Here is a 19,086-nt window from a genome sequence, read left to right as displayed (position 1 = left end):
GAAAAAAGATTGGAGGGACACAGCTTCAAAGCTATCCACAGCAATAAGCAGTTTTACCAGTTCATCTTTCATGTGTAGGAGATACAAAGCAAAGCGATGCTTTGTTCTACACACTAGTCTCCAGTCCAACTGCACTTCAGTCTGATACTAAGAGTTAAAGAAGGAAAACAAGCAGCTATCACTGTTGCAGTGCCTCTGCCCTGAATCCCCAGGAAAGCAGTATTCCAAGGTACCCGTGAAGTAGGCAGACCTGTGGGATAAGTAGCATCCCTGATAGACACGGCCCATCCTCAAGCTGCTCTTTCGATCAATCATTAGCAGCTGAGGAATGGGAGCAGAGTTACTGTTCTTGCTAGTGAGTCAGTAAGCGCTGGAGTTCAGAAGCTGATACCAAGAGGTACATAAGCAAACCTGCAGAAGACAGACAGTACAGTCATCCTGTCTCAATCCACGTTTTTTTTATGCACACAAACTTAAGCTATTTAAGGTAAAGCTGTACAGTTACAAGCCATGGGGATGGGGTGTTATAGGAAGATCTCTAGTATAAATTATGATGTTACTGCATAGTGTATCAGCTCGATATTTCTACAGCCAGCTACTTTGGGGCAGAATACGATTTCCAGCAAAGCAATGAAGCATGCACTGTTCTGTCACTATAAACATTCACTTTGGAATTTAATCAAGCAGGAAAGAGGGAGACAGGAACACTTCTACCCCAAGCCCATTCACCTGTTATTAGTATGGAACTTTAGACTCAAACTGTTCCTCCTCATGAAGCTACTATCTAGATACAAGCTTTCCAAAAGTCTTCTGTATGCTGTTCAGAGTAAATCAGAATTATGTGTGGCATAATGAGTATATTTATCTATCTTTATACACAACAGGTAGAAACAAATACTGCCTAAATGTTACTGAACAAAGCCAGCACTGTGCATCAAGATAGCTGTGCAGCTAGAAACCTCGGTAATGCTTAGCAGCTTCCTTTTCACAAACCAACAGCTCAAAGTGAAAGGGCATTCTAGGGCAAAATTATGCAGAATATCTTAAAATTTTTCTGCAAAGCAGTCAGAAGTCAGATTTCACACCAGGAGGTCAATGTGCTGCAACAGTAAACCCATAAGTTTGCTTTGTAGAGGAATTCTCCTTTTTCTCAAAAAAGCATTGATGAAAGCAGCTCCTTTTTCAGAGCCAGCATCATGCAGAAAGTACTAGATTAGCAATTCCAGGAGCACAACATAGTTTAAGGGAGGTAGAAAAATGAACAGCCACAACTCTGTCCTCACACACCCCATCATGGAACCCAAGACCACCTCAGGATAGAAACTGCAATAGAGTGAACCCATTATCAGTCAGACAGCAGTTACTGCTTAGTCCCTGTTAGCAGCGTCAGCAGGGAGAACAGCTCCAGACTATCCCTTTAGAGGAAGGGCTCCAAACAAGCAGCTCAGCCATTTGCAACATGCTGGATATATGCCAGTTGACAATATATTCAAAGCCCCATCCACATACTAGAGGGAACAAGCTTAGTATTTACTATTAGCTCACTAGAGGCTCTCACATTCTCATTTGGTGTTCAGTTAGTTCTTTATGCAAAGATCAATAATCTGTTTAATCATGTCCATATACAAGAAGTACTTGCTTTACTTTATGTGCAAGTTAGACTATAAAGTCTCTTTTGCAATTGAAGAGCCTTGAATTTTCCATCAAAAAAAGAGACAGGGACAGACAACAGTCTGCTGTGTATCTGCATTCACAGACCAAGATGAAACGCTTCCCATTGTGGCAGGAGCTGAATAGCCACCTCCTTTGCAATTAGTTTCCTTAATTGTGAAGGGCCAATGATTAGATTGAAGAGCAGCAACAGAAGCTAGGATTAGGCTCCTCAACCAGTCATAGCGTTACCCTCCAAAACTCCTTATTCACATCAGAAGTAAAAGACTTTTGACATCCCCACACCTACTGCCAACTCCCTACCTTACTGCTTACAGTGTTCTCAAGCCCTAGCAGGTTAGTCTTTCTACTACCGTCACTGTGGTGGTACTACACTAACACCATCTAGCACTGTTGTGCTAGGTCTTTGACTAAGCAGTTAGTCAAAGCCTGGCCATCTGCTACTGGTGAAGCTCAAGGACATTCAGTATCAGCCCTATCAGGAATCAACATCACCACCTCCACAAGGAAATCTTGTGTGCTAGGCAGTCAAAGAGTTTAATTCTTATTCCAGCAAGTGTGATATACAGACAGTATAAAGAGATGGTATCCACCAGACTTTTTAGAAATAGCAAATGTTTAACATTAAGGTGTTAACATAAGAGCTTTGGACACATTTCCCCCACTGTATTTCCTCTTCCAACTCCACCTACAACCCCATTTAGCTGAAGTAAACATCACCTCATTTACATGAGCTACTTAGAAACTTAGTTCTGCAACAGCATTTGTTTTTTCCCTTCAAAGTGTTTACTATGGAAAAAACAAAACAAAACTTCTGTTTAGACAGGTGCTGTGTGAAACACACTGCAGGGAGGAGAACATGCAGCTGTTCGAGAACATGACACAAAGGAGTGAAATCAATTACTAAGACATGAAGAGTTCACATTCTGGAAACACAATCAGATGCTTCTCAGAGACAGTTTGTTGAAGCCCAAGTCTGCTACCACAGTGACTGCAGCAAAAGCTGCAGATGGTCCAGAGCTCACTGAAAAAATCATGCGCAGATTAAACTACTGACTTCAGTAGTATCACTTCTTTACACCTGGTACTTTGCTTGAATAATGTCAGAAACCACATACCGAAAAATAACCATGGGAAGCATCCACATGAAGACCATTCCGTGCGCCCCCCCCCCCCCCCCCAAAAAAAAACAAAACAAAACAAAACAAAACAAAAAAAAAAAAAAAAACAACCAAAAAACAAAACAAAACAAAACAGTTAATGTGTTGATGAACTTGGGGGTATGTGGCCTCAGCTTCATCGGCATATGCTCCCGTGAACTAACTGTTGTGGAGTTCCATGTTGCACACAGATTCTGGACAGAATCCAGCTCTCACTTCTATCAATCAAAAACTGTCATATTAGAGACCACCCAGGGCTAAAATATGTAGGAGCTACTATGCAGTAACACACAGACAGCTGAAACCTACACTGCAACTCAGCACTTTTCTGAAAGCCTTTCTGCTTTTCCCATTATGAAAGGATGCTCTTTAGTAAAGCCTAGGTTCTCACTCCATTCCCTCCATTTCAGGGCTGGGCTGCAAAGAGCAATACATCTAGTGTTGAATCATCCAGCTGAGTATGAAAGAAAGTAGTAGTTTGTGGTATAACATCTAAAAAAAATTTTAAATTAGGTTTTCTGACCCCAAATGAAATGGCTGACTTCTATGGGTGGGTCAGCCCTTGAGCTTCTCTCTTCGTTAAGATAGGTACCGTGCAGAGCTGGCCCCAGAACACTTAGTGCTACTGAACCACACCCATATCTGGTCTGGCAGTTCCTTCATCTTGTCATTAATCCAAGATTCATTTTACTTTTCTTTGAGTTATGAACTCACTGTTCAGATTTTCCTCCAAGTAGCAAATCCATGGCCTTCAGGATTACAGCACAGAAACATAGTAAAGCCTGACAACGTTTCAACTGCTGCAATAGATAACGTCTGCCTTCAGCTGCTCCAACTTCAGGCTGTATGTGCCTCCCTGCTTCTGTTTGGACAAAAGTAGGAGGAAATTTGCCTAGCCAGTGAATGCAGAGGAAGGCTGAAGCACCCAGATGAAGGCAGCCCAATACAGTACAGTACAGAACTTCTCTTACGATTTCCCTAATGGCCTGATGAGACTACAGAATATCACTTTACCTGCACTTAAGGGCTGCAGCAACATTTGAAACCCAGTTAAGCCTCTCCTATTTTAGAGACCAACTACTCTTTGAAATCAATTACACAATGCTTCCAAGCAAGCCAACTAAAGATAGCTTACTACCTCCCTCATAAATTTTATCTTATGAATTATAACTGCAGACATCTACTGCTTTCCAATTATTTATTATTAGCTATACTACCAATTCAGCTCATTAGAGGTAAGAATAACTCCTAACACATTCTTGGAGATAAAAAAAATGCAGTAGTTACGAAAAAAAAATGTGTACTTTATTACTATGCCGAGTTCTATTATACATGATACCACTTAAACTTTCGAGTCCTTTAGAAATCATTTGCTGTTGCCTTAATAAGATCACAAAATCTGTATCAACTTCAGATCATCTGCAGTTCCATCACTTACCTGATCAAAGAGTTGCTTCCCTGTAGTGTTGGGCTGGATGGCAAACTCCAGCTCAGCATCCATGGTGGTAACACGCACACTGATCTGGAAGACAGAAAATGCAATGTTACAACATATGTTCTAAGTGACACTACCCAATAAGGAAAACTAACATCTGCCTACAGCCAGGGACCAGCTCCCAAGCCTCCAGGAACTTCACTGCCAGCAGTTACAAGGTCATCTGCCCTACCAGCATGGTGTTCCCAGTTTCCCAATTGAATATAACTTCCAAGTTTCACAGTGTAAGAGTTTATCCTCTCTGTTCCTGCTAATATTACCATTGATATACTGACACATGAGAGTCATTTACAGCATATGAAGTTTAATATCTAGTGTAGAACATTCTGGTGTCTTTCACAAAAGCAGAGATATTCCAAACCTTGGTACACACAAACAGACACCCACCCTTTCCATTTGAAGGATGGATGTCACTTAAGTCCCCGGAAGCATTAACAACTGCCTGCTACAGAAGACTAGTCAATACTAACAATACTGTTCCAGTCTCCACGGGTCTCTCCATGAGAAATTATAAAGGGGCAATCCCTAATATGCTCCAAGTGCTGTGGGTACAAAGCAGACAGGACGCAAGGATGATCTCATGTGCTAAGGCAAAAAAGATGCATGCTGAACTAACAGGCACTAGTATGTGCAGATACTCCAGAAAGCAGTAGAATTATCTCTGTATAGTTGTCTAGTGCTTTCCAATTCTTTCAGGAAAATGCAGGATCTCTAAACACTGAAGAAATTGTTTAGGTGTAATTTAATATTGCAGTCAAGTTTTCATGACAATATTAGCCTTAGACACAAGTAGTAAGATCATGAATGGTCTTCCAGAAGAAACACTGTATGATGCACTCTATCTTGACAGGAAAGTCTCACCATCACATTTTCACATGTGAAATGTAAGTGACAAGGAATTGCAGCAGGGAGTTTGCAGTTTCATCCCACAGAAGCAGCAAGACATCTGTACATCTTTCACATAGTTCTCGTGAAGCAAATTAAACAGAGGCATTTCACCTCAAAGATTAGTGTAAAACATAGCCAATTCCATTCACAACTCCTGATCATTACTGGAAAACATGTAGATTCTCAGGGTAGACAGGAATACTCATGCCTGAACACAGATGCCTTAACTCTGGGCAAGAATACGGCCTGCAAGTACACCAAGCAGTCTGACAATTAATTTCTATTTGCACACCTATCAACTGAAAAAGATGAAGATATTTCACAATTTATGAACACAAGCTGCAACTATTTTATATCAAACCTTTTTAATGCTTTTCCATTGAAGCAAAGGTTCAAAACTTAAGTTGTACAGACAAGATATTCAGAGTGCACCAAACCCCAGCACACAGCCCTTGCATTCATAGTTCTTTCTTGTCAACAGCCATTTACCCGACATCAGCAAATCATAATTTATTTGTTCTTCAGTGCAATCAATCCTCTTAGCACACTCCACTAGCCTTCTGGGGTGAGAAGAATTCTGCTGCAAACAGTTTTAGTATGAATAACTCAAACTCATTTAGACTATAAGCTAACCACATGAGACTAGAAACCAAAAAAGCTGGAGTAAGCGGAGAAATATTCAAGGAACCACCCAATAATGATGTGATCATAGCCAGTTCTGATCCCTATATTTCTACACAGTATATGGACAGATTTCACATCTTGTTTACTAAAAAAGCAGTAACAGACTGTGACAGCTACAACCAGGTTTTTCTTCCATAAGCAAGAAGCATTCAGCTAGTTAAATCTAAATTCTGAAAGAGACCACTACATCCAAATACATTTTGAAGTTTCCTAAAAGCCTGCTTGAGCCTAGGCACACCACTATTTTGTACTTTATATCCCCTCATGATGAACCTAAAGGTTTTCTTGTTTTAAGGTTAGCTAAAAATTTATCATCTTCTGTAAGAGGTTAAAAGTAGACTTTGCATAGCAAAACTGAAGTCAAGAGCTGCAGTTTTACTTGTTATGTGCTTAAGGAATGCCATTTAGACATTATTGGAGCAAAGATACCATGGACAAGCAGACCAGGAATAAGTTACTTTTGAAATCCTCCAAATCTTCTGACACAGTGAAGTCAAACTGAGGAGGAAACATCCCACAGAAGTATCAAGGAAAAAGCAAGCAACCTAAACTCATAAGCAATCAAGCATTACTTAAAATTAGCAGCTTTCAATAGCATGTAGTTGCTTTAAGTTCTCTTCTATACTTTCACAAAATTATTTTCCTCAGATCCCAGATGTCAACAGTTGGCTAGTTTCACAGTGCTTTGGTGAACCAGGAATCCAGTTGCTTGCTAGAAGGGCTGAATGCTCCCAAAACCAGCTTTGCTACTTATACTTGGAAGTTCTTCTACCAGAAAGAGTGCTTGACTTAGAAGACTGACTTGCCCAGCACACCTGCCAGTGAGAGCAAAAACGTCCATAAGCCACACCTAAGAGGGGGTTACATTAAACGAACCATTAAGCAACAGGCTGCTTGTTGTTTGTTTTAAAGACTTTCCTGTTAAACACAAATGTACCAGCTACAATGAAAAGTCTTTTTTGCTCCACTGTTTATGGATAAAACACAGTAGCTACTCTTATCTGGTATCATCTACATAGGTGATTAAACACTGAAGTATCTGAGCAGAGGAACACCAGAAAGCAGAACCAAAACATTTGTGGCAGCTCTTTGCAACCTGTGCCCAAATAGCTTTTAAGCTATTCAGAGCAAATTGGACCTTAAAATTTAAAATAAAGCTGCTTCAGTAAGCATCCTCATAGTTCATGCACAATACTTTTGTAAAGCTCACATTTTTGTTAGCACAGTAAAATAAGGTCCCATGCTGGAACCAGCACAACTCCTTCACTGTCACTCACACTTAAGCTATCTGACCAGTTATCATCCTTCAATTACTACATTCCATAGAAAGAGATACACTTTTTCACCCTAGTAGAAGTCCCCTGTGCTCAAGATGAGTATCAACCTAAGGTTTAATAGTAGCAAAGTCTTGAATGGGGTCTGCACTTGCAACTTCAGGCTATGCTATTTTAGAAGACAGCATGAGCTAAGATACCACAGGAAACAAGCTTGTGCTTTGGAGAACCACACCCCGGTAATGCTAGCTTCCCTGATCTGAACAAAGTTTTAACACATTCAGCAGCGTACTGCTGTTAACTGTCAGCGGACTGAGCTGGGGAAACCATGTCCTGGGCTATACCAGTGACATTTTAATGACCAGTTTCATAATAATTTAGTACTTGGCTGAGAAGTTAGTTTGCTGTAAAATCGAGCTTTGTTAAGCCTCACTGGTGTGGAAACAGCACACAAAGAATTTTTCCCCATATGCTACCAAGCCAGGGTTTTTTTTGAGCCAGCTGTTGTGAACTGGAAAAACAAAGTGAGGCTTCTACCATTTCAGGTGGTGGGAGGCACTGCTCTCCATTCCCAGTTAACAGACAAGAGGCCTGACAATACATCAGAGCAGATGCAGCTTTACGGAGTGTTTTGTTTCATTTCAAGAGCCTGCATATTGTCACGGGAATATAAATCCGTTCTCCTAGCATGTAAAAAGGCTGAAAAAGCAAGCACGAAGGGAGCTTTATTCTGAAAGGTACCCAGGGGCCACTTCACTACTGGGAAGTCACCTTCACAAATCTTAATGTGTTCTGCCTGCAGCTCAGACAAACTGCAAGGAGAGATCTACTGACTGCTATAATCTCTACCTGACAAGTAAGTGCCAGGCACTGCATGTTTACCTTCATCCTCCTCATTCATCTGAAGTCTTACTTTTAGTAAAACCACTTTACTGAGGCATTCACAGCCAAGTACTGCCCAACACAGATGTTACACAAGGATTATACAATAAAAGTGCTAGACTAGAAAAAAGCCATCATGATTGAGTCCCATCATAATTCAGATTCTTGTTTGCCTTGTCCCTTGAGAATTACCATGCCAAAGCACTTTTAAACCATTTATCTAGTTTACCATCAATGCTTATTCTAAGAAAAGCCTCAAGATTCATTAGCATTAAGCTTTTATACTTTGTAGTTCTAAACCATCTGATGAGGTTTTCCTAGGTTTGAGGGCTAGCATAATTATCAGCACGCTTACCATTTGGACTGCAAACAGAATAAAATGATCCTCAATAAGATAACCAACTTGAACTGCAAATCATATACAAATCTAGCACTGTCAGTACAGAAAGGCAAGGTGCACACTGATGAGATGCAAGGAATAGGAGTAAATACAGTAAGAAAAAGACATTGCCCACCAGTGATCAGATCACAAGGCCCACAGTGGCAGCACTCACCCAAGTACAGTAAACCCCTTTTCCAAAATTTGTTGTTAGTAAACTTTTGTCTCAAGTTTTCAACACTCAAGAGGTGTTTTTAGAGGACTTACTGGATTTTATTGTTGACAGATTTACCAAAAATACTATCCTAAGGCAGTAATTTATACTGAAATTCTATTTAAAGCAACTTACTGAATTTTTTCATCGTAGCATTTATAATGCACTCAACTGCTACATCTAAGTATCTGCAACCCTCTAAACTGTGCTTAATCTTAAACTAGCAGAAGTCTTACCCTAGTAGTTGGCCTCTAAATAGCCTTCTTTTGTCTTTCCATCGTCATTTAATATAATATTTTGCATACAGCTAGCAACATTATATTAAAAGCTTTCAGAGAAGGCCATCTTGCACATTACAAGAAAATTCAAGTATCACATTTCAACAGGCAAATTTACACTCACTAAGCTAAAAAACACACAAGAAAAAAGCCCATATTTAACTGATTCATTTCATAAGAGCTACAGGAAAGAGTTAGAAACCTAGCAACTCTTCCTCTTCTCTATTTGAGGAATTACCATTGTTCTACCAGTCTAAGCACAGCTAAAGATTGCCACTAGCAGAGCATATTAAAGAGCTTCCTGCTGCCAAGGACAGTGTTGTGGTGAGTGTGAGACCTCCTGCACAGACAGAATCTCTTGCATGGAAGAGACACTGTTCCAGCCCCTAGAGCAGCTGCAGCCAAAGAAAGCTCCCTTTGATAGGCAAAAGCTTTCACATGCTACAGGACACCAGCACCATCCTCCCATGGTGTTCAGCAGACTACAGGAGACAGACTTAATAGAAAGTTGCACCAGGCACCTATCTGCAACATGTTTTCAGAAAGTTTAATGTTGCCCATGTTCTTTCCAAGTCTCACTTTCTGCCCCACTGAGATTCCCAGTAAGTTTTACTAGCAGCAATGATTATCAGTTATCTTTCAGGTCTCTCAGTGAGCCCTGCTAGTAACCTGCTATAACTACTTCCTAAGATAAAAATTTGTAGCTGCATGTCAGGACAAACAGGAAAGACTGATACCATCACACTAAGTAACGGATGTATTACTTGTACTAATGTCCCAGCACATTGAGCAGTGCAAGAGGTAGAACAGACAATTCTGTTTGTCATAAATTGAAACAGGAACAGAGTACTAGGAAATTCATGTCAGAATAATAGAGTCAGCACACAACAGAGCATCAACCTCTACAAAACCCTGACCCTCAGCTAAAGCTTCTTTCCTCCCTGGATTTCCTGAATGCAAGGAAGCAGTTATACCCTGCTGATCTGTAGGCTTCAAGCTTCAGGTATTCGTGCTTTCCCAGGTTCAAGCCACAAAGTAGACTATTTCTAGAGAAAATGGCCTAGGGAAAAGTCATACTTTATTGATCATTTGACTGTTATGGAATAGAAGTTCAGTTAAAAAGAAACTCCAGGGCACCCTTTATGGACACTCTACACTATAGGGCACCAGTTCACCTTCCAATTACTGCAGGTAAAGATTACTAGATTAACACACCATACATCATTTCCAACAGCTCTGACCAGAGAAGCACATCAAATCCAGCTAGAGTTGCATGAATTCTGAACTCAAGATTGAAAGACACCCTAATCATCTAAAAACCTTCCCACTTTTGGCTTTCAGCAAGAATAGCAACAATATATGAAGTATAACAAGAATTGCTCCCCTGTGCCTTAAAAAATGCAACTGTTTTCTGGAGGACAAATGTTCCCCAGGGCTGTACTTCCCCACTCACTGTGCTGGCCAGCCAACCCGGGCCCCGCTGCAAGGGCGGGAGTCACACGCCAACCCGCAGAGCATACCAGGGCATCATGCTTCGCGCTGCCTCCGAAGCGCATCAGAGGTGATGCCCCCCACCTGCAGCACCAGCAATACTCACAGACATCTGGCTCCTTCCCGAATGCCAGCACCCTGCCGAAACAGCCCTGGGTCATCCGTGTCAGGGTGAGGCTCGAATCAGGTCATGTGAAAGTGCTTGCAATTTCTAAAGCGATTACACTTAATTAAACCAAGCCCCCTTCTAGCAGTCTTAAAGGGCCTTTTCATACCCCTAAGCTCATCAGGGAACAGAACAGCAGCAGGACACCCTGGGTACCAGCCTTGGCCTTGCTGCACTGCAGCCCCCGAGCGTGTTAACCCTCCTGATGGCTCCCCGGAGCTTCCCAGCCCTTTCCACCACCCTCCTCCCCCCTCTGCTGGGGACGTGGCATTCCGCATTTGACTGAAGCCATAAGATGGCCAACAAGGCCAAGGAAGGCATCCCATTCCACCCTACTATGACAATTTGAATAATCACCATAATATAGTGGAGGAAGAAGCTTCCCCACCTTCAATGCACTCGGTACCAGTGAGCCAGAAGTACCACTTGTGTGCTATTGAGTATGTGTTACATCACCCTAACAGGCACTGATTGTGTCTTGGCTTTGTTTTGGTACCTAACTACAGCCTGTAGCAGGAACTCGCTCAGAGATTCCCTAATTATTTTAGTGCAGAGCCTGAAGGCAAAGAGCAGACGTTAGAGAAAAATTGAGCTTCTTTGCACATCTTATGCTGACTAAAAACGGACACAAGCAAAGATCATTATCTGAAAATGTTTTACCAGATACACACACCTCCTATGACTGCTGTAAGTGAGGAAAAAAAAAACAATTGCACTTTCCCCACCCATCCCCTGTTCTCTTTGCACGTTTGACCGCGCAGCATCTAAGCTCATTTTGCAGAAGTAGTTGTCAGTTATTCAGTTGAGGCTATTTTTAATGTCACTTCCGACAAAGCCAGACAGATATGGTGTTCACTGTACCTTTCAGCAATACACTATTATAAACACATCCCAACTGATTATACCTGCTGTATATTAAGATACAACACAGGTCTGTCAGATATAGATTGTAAATCAATTTTCTGAATGTACTGAGATGTCTAAGCATGTTGCCACTTACTGCCTTTCTTACACATTACCACCTTATGCACTCAACCACCATGTAGAACTAGCTCAGTATTAAAAGCTTCGGACTACTTTACATGAACAAGACACACGTGGCTGTCATTAAAGCACAAAAAATGTCAACTGTAACAGTTGGACTCAGCAAGAAATGGCAGGTTTACACGAAGTGTACAGTAAAATTTCATCCACTGTTATACTGAATTCCACAGCTCAGTGTCATCTAATGAGGGAAATTTCAGTCTGTACCTATAATAAGACCAAATTAAAAGCCACCTGCAGAGGGAAGACAGGTTTCTCTATAAGCAGCCAGTGACAAACGGAACAAGGGACTAGATACTCTAATCTCAATTAATGGGCACAACCACTGTTGAGTTCGGCTTGGCAGAGACATCAAGAACTGTAGTCTGGAAGCACAGAAAGAAGCTCCACTTATTAGCTTCAGCAACAAATATTTTCCCTGGCCTGGTCCCTCATTCCCAGCATCACACCCCTTGCAGAAGGAGATCATATATCTAGCATGCTATGAACATCACCAGGCTCTAGACCAAACACATAAGGAACTGGTAGCATCCTCCAGATTCCACTGGAAAGTACATATTGCTGCTGACTGACCTAGAGATCACAAGTGTGATCCAAGTCCTCAAGGAGAGTCCCTAACCACTGGAATTATGTGCAGAGCCCTGTAGCCACATACTGCTTTACCTTAAGTATGCCACATGCATTAATAAGCTCACTTAAAAAAGAAAAAAAGGAGAAAAAAAAAAAAAAGAAAAAACAACAAAACCAACAAACTTCCTTCATTTAAAATCAAGTGGCAGATAGGGCTGAGCAGTGCCCCATCAGTAAAATATCATACTTCATATTTAGGTCAGCATTTGAACTTAAAACAATAAAAGAGCAAATCATTTGAACTGCAGCATAATTATCATATACGAGCAAGTTGGCTCAATGATAAACTGAAGAAAAGCTGGGTAAAGGCACCACCAGCGGGCATCCCAGAAGAACGGATAGTTCTGTTGGTGCTGATGCCCTTTGAAGCCGTGGAAGGTGTTGAGCTGTGCCCCACTCCACTGCGCATGGGAAGAAGCAGCTGCTGCAGCACAACTTCACTGCTCAGCTCTGTTCTCACATGAGCGCCAACAAACCCGGCCAAGGAAGCAATTGGGCTAAATCTAACTAGATTTGTGCTCACGTGGTCTTATTCCTTCCCTGTGAAGAAGCGCGGCAGCAAACCAGCTTAGATTCAGAAACCGCCATGGAGCCACACCTTAGCAAACTCTCATTAGAGCTGTGTGTCCCCCTCCACCTCTCCTGGTTGCTCTTAGCCCCTAGCAAGGCAAGATGGCCTGCGTGGGCAGCAAGCTGCAGCTTTCACACAGTGTCAGGAGCCAAGCTGTTGAGGACAGCAAGAGGAAAAAGCTGCCACAGGAAGCGAGCCACAGCAACAGCAGGCAAGACTGAGAAAGTTCACAGCTTTGAAGAGTCTGCTTGCAGAAACAAGTGATAAAGGGTGGAGGAGGGAGCGCCTGAGCTGCAGGGAGCCAGGCATGCCCTGTGACAAGTGTGCATCTCACTTCAGCAGAGACACCGAGGGAGTGTTGCCAGTGCAGAAAGCACTCTGGCCATACCTTCCAGCAAAAGTCACCTTTATAGCACTGACTTGCTAACACGGGGTGGGAGGGACGCTGGGTACAATACATTGGGCCTTTAAAAAGCTATGCTGCAGGTTACACACTCTCCTAGCACTTGGTGACCAAGGTGGAAGTTTAAAAGTACCTCTGCCCCACGTAGAGCTCAAAGCAGAAATTCTCTGCTGTTTCATCTAACAAAGGGGTTCAAAATAAACTGATTGTGTCCACTCCAACAGCATTTTCTATACAAGTTTGCCTGCTATAAACCTTGTCAGAATTGTACCCAGTGGTTAAAAGAGCCAATCCCTATTCTTGAAAAGGGTAAGGAGGAGAGATTGACTGAGGTGGCTCTAAAAATCTGGTACAAAATATAATGCTAAAGCAACCAGTTTCAAAAGGGAAACCAAGTGATTTATCCTAATATAAACCCTGTCATACTATAGCGTCAGAGCTCCAAATATACATTTATTCGGCTATTAACACAAGAGACTATTCTGAGATTAATTTGGACTGCTCATCTCCCACTGATAAGGAAAATAAAATTCATCCATACAGCCAGTGGTAAACAGGAACATTCCCATGGAAAAAAAAAAAAAAAAAAAAAAAAAAATCAGTTTCCTTGAAGACACTTGCTGCCATTGAGAAGATAATGCCAGCAGAGCAGAGCAACACAGCAGTATTTTGTTGCTTTTCTAGTTCAAGAGCAAGTGTGAGAAGTCACAACTCAGAACTACCTTTATGTTTAAGTCCCCCTTTGCAACTGATTGATACCTAGTATTCAGAGGGGTCAGAATGCAGGGTAACCAAGAGAAGCCTGAGGGGATGCTCCTTTCAGGACATGTCCATCAGCCCAGGGATCAGTTACTCATATCTAGTCAGGGAGTCTTCTTCTAGCATCCTTATATAAACCAGGGCTTTTTTTTTTTTTTTTCCTCTAGTGGTGAACAAACAGGTTTATTACCCCCAAGGACAATCTCTCTAAAAAATAATGTCTCTTTCTAAGCACATTCACAGAGCTCACAAGAAGGCTTCAGAAAAGCCTATTCCTTATGCAAAGGGGCTGACATTTGCAGTTGCCTTAGAGGCCTTCACTCACCCACCTTGTCCCAGCTTTTCAGTTCTCAAAATCAATGTTTCAAAGGTCCAGAGCTGTCTTGTTCAATTAGTACTAGCGAGCACACACTAGCAATACAAAAACATAGAGTCACACAAAGCCAGGGCTATGCCAATGCTGCTTAATAGCTTGGAGAACTTGCCATTTTAGAACTCTGGAGGCATCATTCACCCAATTTAATTAGTGATCTGATTTCGGCAGGCAACTTTTTCAGGAATAAAAGTTCTACTTTATAAGACGACCACTACAAAGTTATTAGTTCAAAACAATAAAAAAAAAAAAAAAAAAAAAAAAAAAAAGAACAAAACCACCACACAACACCAGGGAATTCCCATATCCCCTACACAGCATGGCTTCCGAAATCATTAGTGACATGCTTCCAAGTTAAAGTTACTTGAATGCAATTCCTTCCTTTTCAACCAAGTAGATAGTAAGTAGACGCATCTTACAAGTGGTGTTTCAACACTATGGCTGCTAGCAGCTTGCTACCCTGTCCAAAGGGCAAACAAGTTTCAGTTTGACAAAAGGAGTTGCAAGATGAGAGTACAAAGCCAGTAAAAGAAGCCATGGGTGGATCCCCACATTTACAGACAAGTCCAGATACTTGTATGCCACTTATTACACAACTTAGTCACAGCCTTGTGCAATGGATCAATTCCTCTATTTTTGCCATTTCCTTTCTCATAAATAGATTCCTCATGCACCTCCCTTTGCTTTCCTGTAGCTATTCCAAGCCATTACCTCTAAAGAAATAGCAACTGGCAATGTTAGTTTGAAGAGGCCCTTAGAATAACTATTTTTGTACCTCTTATTTCAGCTACTTGGAGAGGACATCCTTTACTAATCAAAACCCAAAAGGAGATTTAAATAAATAATAGGGAAAAACCCTGACTCCTTTTTCCATGACATCTGGATCAGGAGGTAAAACTCAAAGCAAAATCTAGCCATATGAAGTTGCCATCATTCAACTTCTACACCCTGGGTAACTCTGGGTTTTGTTCAGGGTTTTTGTTTTGTTCTGTAAATACCCATTTGTTTTGTGCCTGTTAGAAGGTGCTATTCTCTGGGGAAATAGTATATGCCTATTATGGCCTGTGCACTAATGATATGGTTGGCAGTTGTACTTCACATGTCTGAGCTTAACCACATCCCTAGCTAAAGCTCTTCAATTTAAAGGCAGTCATCAGGTCAGCAGGCATGTTTGAAATGCCAGCAGTGGTATGGGTAACATTCCTCATAGCTATTGTATGCCCCTCCTAGGCAATCCTATTCACAGGTTACAAACAAGTATTTTGTGCCGCCACCACCCCACCCCCCCTTGAATTGTACACTGCACACTAGTGTTGTGATCCTCACTGCTACTGCAGTAACTTAACCAGCAAAACAGTTCCAGCACTTCCCATCACCACCAGAAGCATATCATATTTTCTAAGAAAACTCCTAGAGGGCAGCTTTTTCCCCACCCCTAAACTTGTGTTAGTCCAGTTCTTCCCTCCCAAACTTCATTCCAAAGGCTGGGGATTTCCCAGTAGCATTTAACAGCTGCAAAGACCCAGTTCAAGGGGTTAAGCAGACAAGCCTGGTAGCCAAGATGCATTTGCAGACAGCCAATAAGCTTTCCAAACCTAGCATCCAATGGATGTCTGCCAAAATTACAAGCAGCTATTTGCTGGAAGGGGCTCAAAACAAGATCAAGACAGGATGCTAACAATACAAGTGTGAGCTGCAGAGGCATCACATGTACAGTAAGCACTTGAGGTTCATGAGCTAAGAGACTAAATACTCATTCCCTAGATAGAGGTCTCTAAATTCACCTGCAGTTAAGGATTGTTTTAGAAGTAACTTGGAATTAGGGGCAGATTTAAAAAGCTATGCTCAAATGCTCTGCTTATCATTCAAGAGACTTTCCACAGGGAAGACAGCATGAAGATGATTCCTCCAACTGAGCTCTCTTCCAAAGGCTTGTCGTGGTTGGATGAGCAAGTCAAAAGCGTGCTTATCTGTTTCACATGCTTCTCTGTTCTTCAACCAAGTCACCTAGAGTTTCAGTTCACTGGTAACAAGAGGGGCAGCTGAACACAGGGCTGACTGTTTCAGACATCCAGAGCACTGCTTGGGTGTGGCACGTCAAGTTCTTGGCCAGCTCACAGCACTCACTGAATATCTGAACAATAGCCAGACTTCCAGGAGCTAGAACACAGCCCTACTGTGGGATCGGACTGCCCAGACTATGAGCCATCTCTCCAAATTTAACTGCAGGCACAGTCAAGTGTGAGGTAAAGCAGTTTCATCATCCTGTGATTTTCAATTTTATCATTTCCAGCATGCTAGACAAATCCTGCAACTTCCTTTCAGTACAGTCTCATTTAGCCTGGCTGCCTTTTCATATCTATTTAGGTCATGGTTCCCTAAAATGCAGGATTTCCCTGAAATGGCTCAGTTCTACACTTCTTTTTAATATTCAGTTTCCCCACCCACATTTGCTTCCCTCACCACCAACCTCTTTTAGACTTTAAATAGCTCTGTTGGGACTGTACATAGTTTATAAGAGACCAGCTTGTGACTGCTGAAGTACCTTTTGTTATTTTGAACTCCATCTAGTTCAAGCACTTGAGCTTTCCTAATACAGCAGAGTAGCTACAGCACCAGGACACGGAGGCCCGTGTCCCGCCAGGCCCCCAGCCGGGTGCAGAGCTGCTCGGAGCCGCAGAGCGGTGCCAGGACGCGCAGGGTGTGGTCCCACCACCACGGCAAACCAAACCACCCCAAACGGCCTGCGCCCTCCTGCTGCCGCCTTCGGGTTCACATCAGCACTCCCTGACCACCCCACAAGCAGGGCCAGTGAATCTGGCTGAGAACTCCTCATCTGTTATTTTTCCCAGCAGAACCATTTCACGGGTCTTGTTCACTACATTTACCCAGGGGCACTGCTACTGGCATGGACTACAGGAAGACGAAAAGGTAAAATGGTTTTCTGGGCACAACTGGACAAGATGGGCCAAGCTATTGAACCACTTATTCCTTGCTCCCAGGCACTCCTGTTTTATCCTTTGCAGGAGCTCTGACACACCACCTCTTGGTGAGATTTACCCCTCAAGCCACATGTACACGTGCCATTAACCCAGTTTTCTCCTGAACTAGCAGAACAGAACTGATGCACTATTGAGTTGGACTGTCCGAGGCAGTGCAAGGCAGGAACACACCGATGGGAGCAAAACTCTACAGTGTCAGCAAATCAAAGCTCTCAAAAATACAACCAATTTCATCTAGCTTATTAAAGGCTGCAATTAATTGCAGAATATTGAGTTCACACACATACACCTTTTGAAATACACTGCTTGAAAGTGGGCTATTTGAAAAGAATGCCTGATAAACTTCAGTTGACACTTGAAACCTACATGCAGGCATGAAGACACTGCTGAATTCCCAGGAATCCCAGTGGTCAAGTAATATTTACTAACATGTCTTCCTTTTAAAAACAGGCCCAGAACATACCACCCTTACCATGCACAGAATTCAGGGTAGATGATAGTTGCACCTTCTAGAGATCAGGCAGACACCATGAGACCAAGTAGTCAAAACCCAGCCATTGTAGACAATACGTATCACTTCAGACCATTTCAGATGCAAAAATAAACAGCATTCTGCATCATGTGGCCTTTCACAGAAGGTCTAAACTGAAGGAAACATATAAGATGTTTATAAGATAAGTGTCTGAGAAAACAATTATCCCTTCAACTCCAGAGTACTACTACTTTGATCTTTCAGGGTGTTCTCAGAGTCTATTAAAGAAAAAAAATTATTAGAGCTACATGAACATAATTTGTATCTAGTAGACTTGAGTTAAAGGCTGTAGGTGTCTCCACAACTTTACAGTGACAGTGTCTCAATTTAAAGAACAGAAGAAAGCCTTAGACTTCCAGTTACTGCTACAGAGCCAAGCTATTTCCAGTTTGCTACAGACCTGCCTGGTTCTGAAACATGGCGGTAAGTATTGCTAAGAAGCAACTATCAAAGGCATCAGTAACACACTGCTTCAGGACTCTCTCAGCTTAACATCATTTTCTGGCCCATGCTAGCTTCGTGTGGGAAAGTGTTTTTAGAATATTGCCTCGACATAACCAGATACACCCTGCATAGCTCAACTGTACCAGAAAACACAACAGATTAAGATAGCTGTACTCGCAAGTAACTGGGCTTATACTGTCTTCCTTTAAAAAGGGGTTGCTTTTGATAGTTTTTAATCATTATACTTGACTAACTCTCTTATTTTCTCCATGCCTCTACATTTCAGAAGATGAGGTTAAGAACTTACAGGCACCCACACAATACTTTCCAAGTTGTCTTTGTCAAGAACTATTGTTCCACTAACAAAAACAAGACCTTGAACAATCCAGTTTAACTTAGAAAGTGATCCAGCTTTGAAACTGGCCTTGGTCTGAGCATGGGGTTGAACCAGATGACTTCTAGGGTTCTCTCTCAGCTTAACTTTTTCAATAATTCTACAAGACCACAGAGGCTGTTGGGGAGCTACCCTGCATTAACTTAAACATTTATAATGCTCATGGCAGAATTCCTTGTAACAAGCAGGCAGGAACAATTTCCTCCTATGCTTTGCAGTTTCGATATGTAGATCCTTTAAACCCTCTCTACAGAGATGTTATGAACTATCTTTATGCAGCCAAACATACAGATAAGCTGAACTGTTAGTGGTCTTCCTGAAGCTGGAAGTCAAAACTGAGAAACACAACTGA

General features: G+C 42.0%; 1 protein-coding gene across 1 annotated transcript in view; it reads right to left on the bottom strand.

Annotated features, from left to right (window-relative positions):
* MSN (moesin) overlaps positions 1-19,086 on the bottom strand; it is a 48,950-nt gene that overhangs the window by 15,658 nt on the left and 14,206 nt on the right. The window contains exon 2 of the mRNA XM_032996004.2: positions 4,270-4,353. Coding sequence (XP_032851895.2) covers positions 4,270-4,353 — 84 coding nt within the window. The remainder of the gene's footprint in view (positions 1-4,269; positions 4,354-19,086) is intronic.

The sequence above is a fragment of the Tyto alba genome, unplaced genomic scaffold, assembly GCF_018691265.1.
Source record: "Tyto alba isolate M040663 unplaced genomic scaffold, T.alba_DEE_v4.0 Super-Scaffold_5, whole genome shotgun sequence".
Lineage (NCBI taxonomy): Eukaryota > Metazoa > Chordata > Aves > Strigiformes > Tytonidae > Tyto > Tyto alba.
Note: the sequence above shows the minus strand (reverse complement) of the source record. Positions and strands in the feature narration are given on the sequence as shown.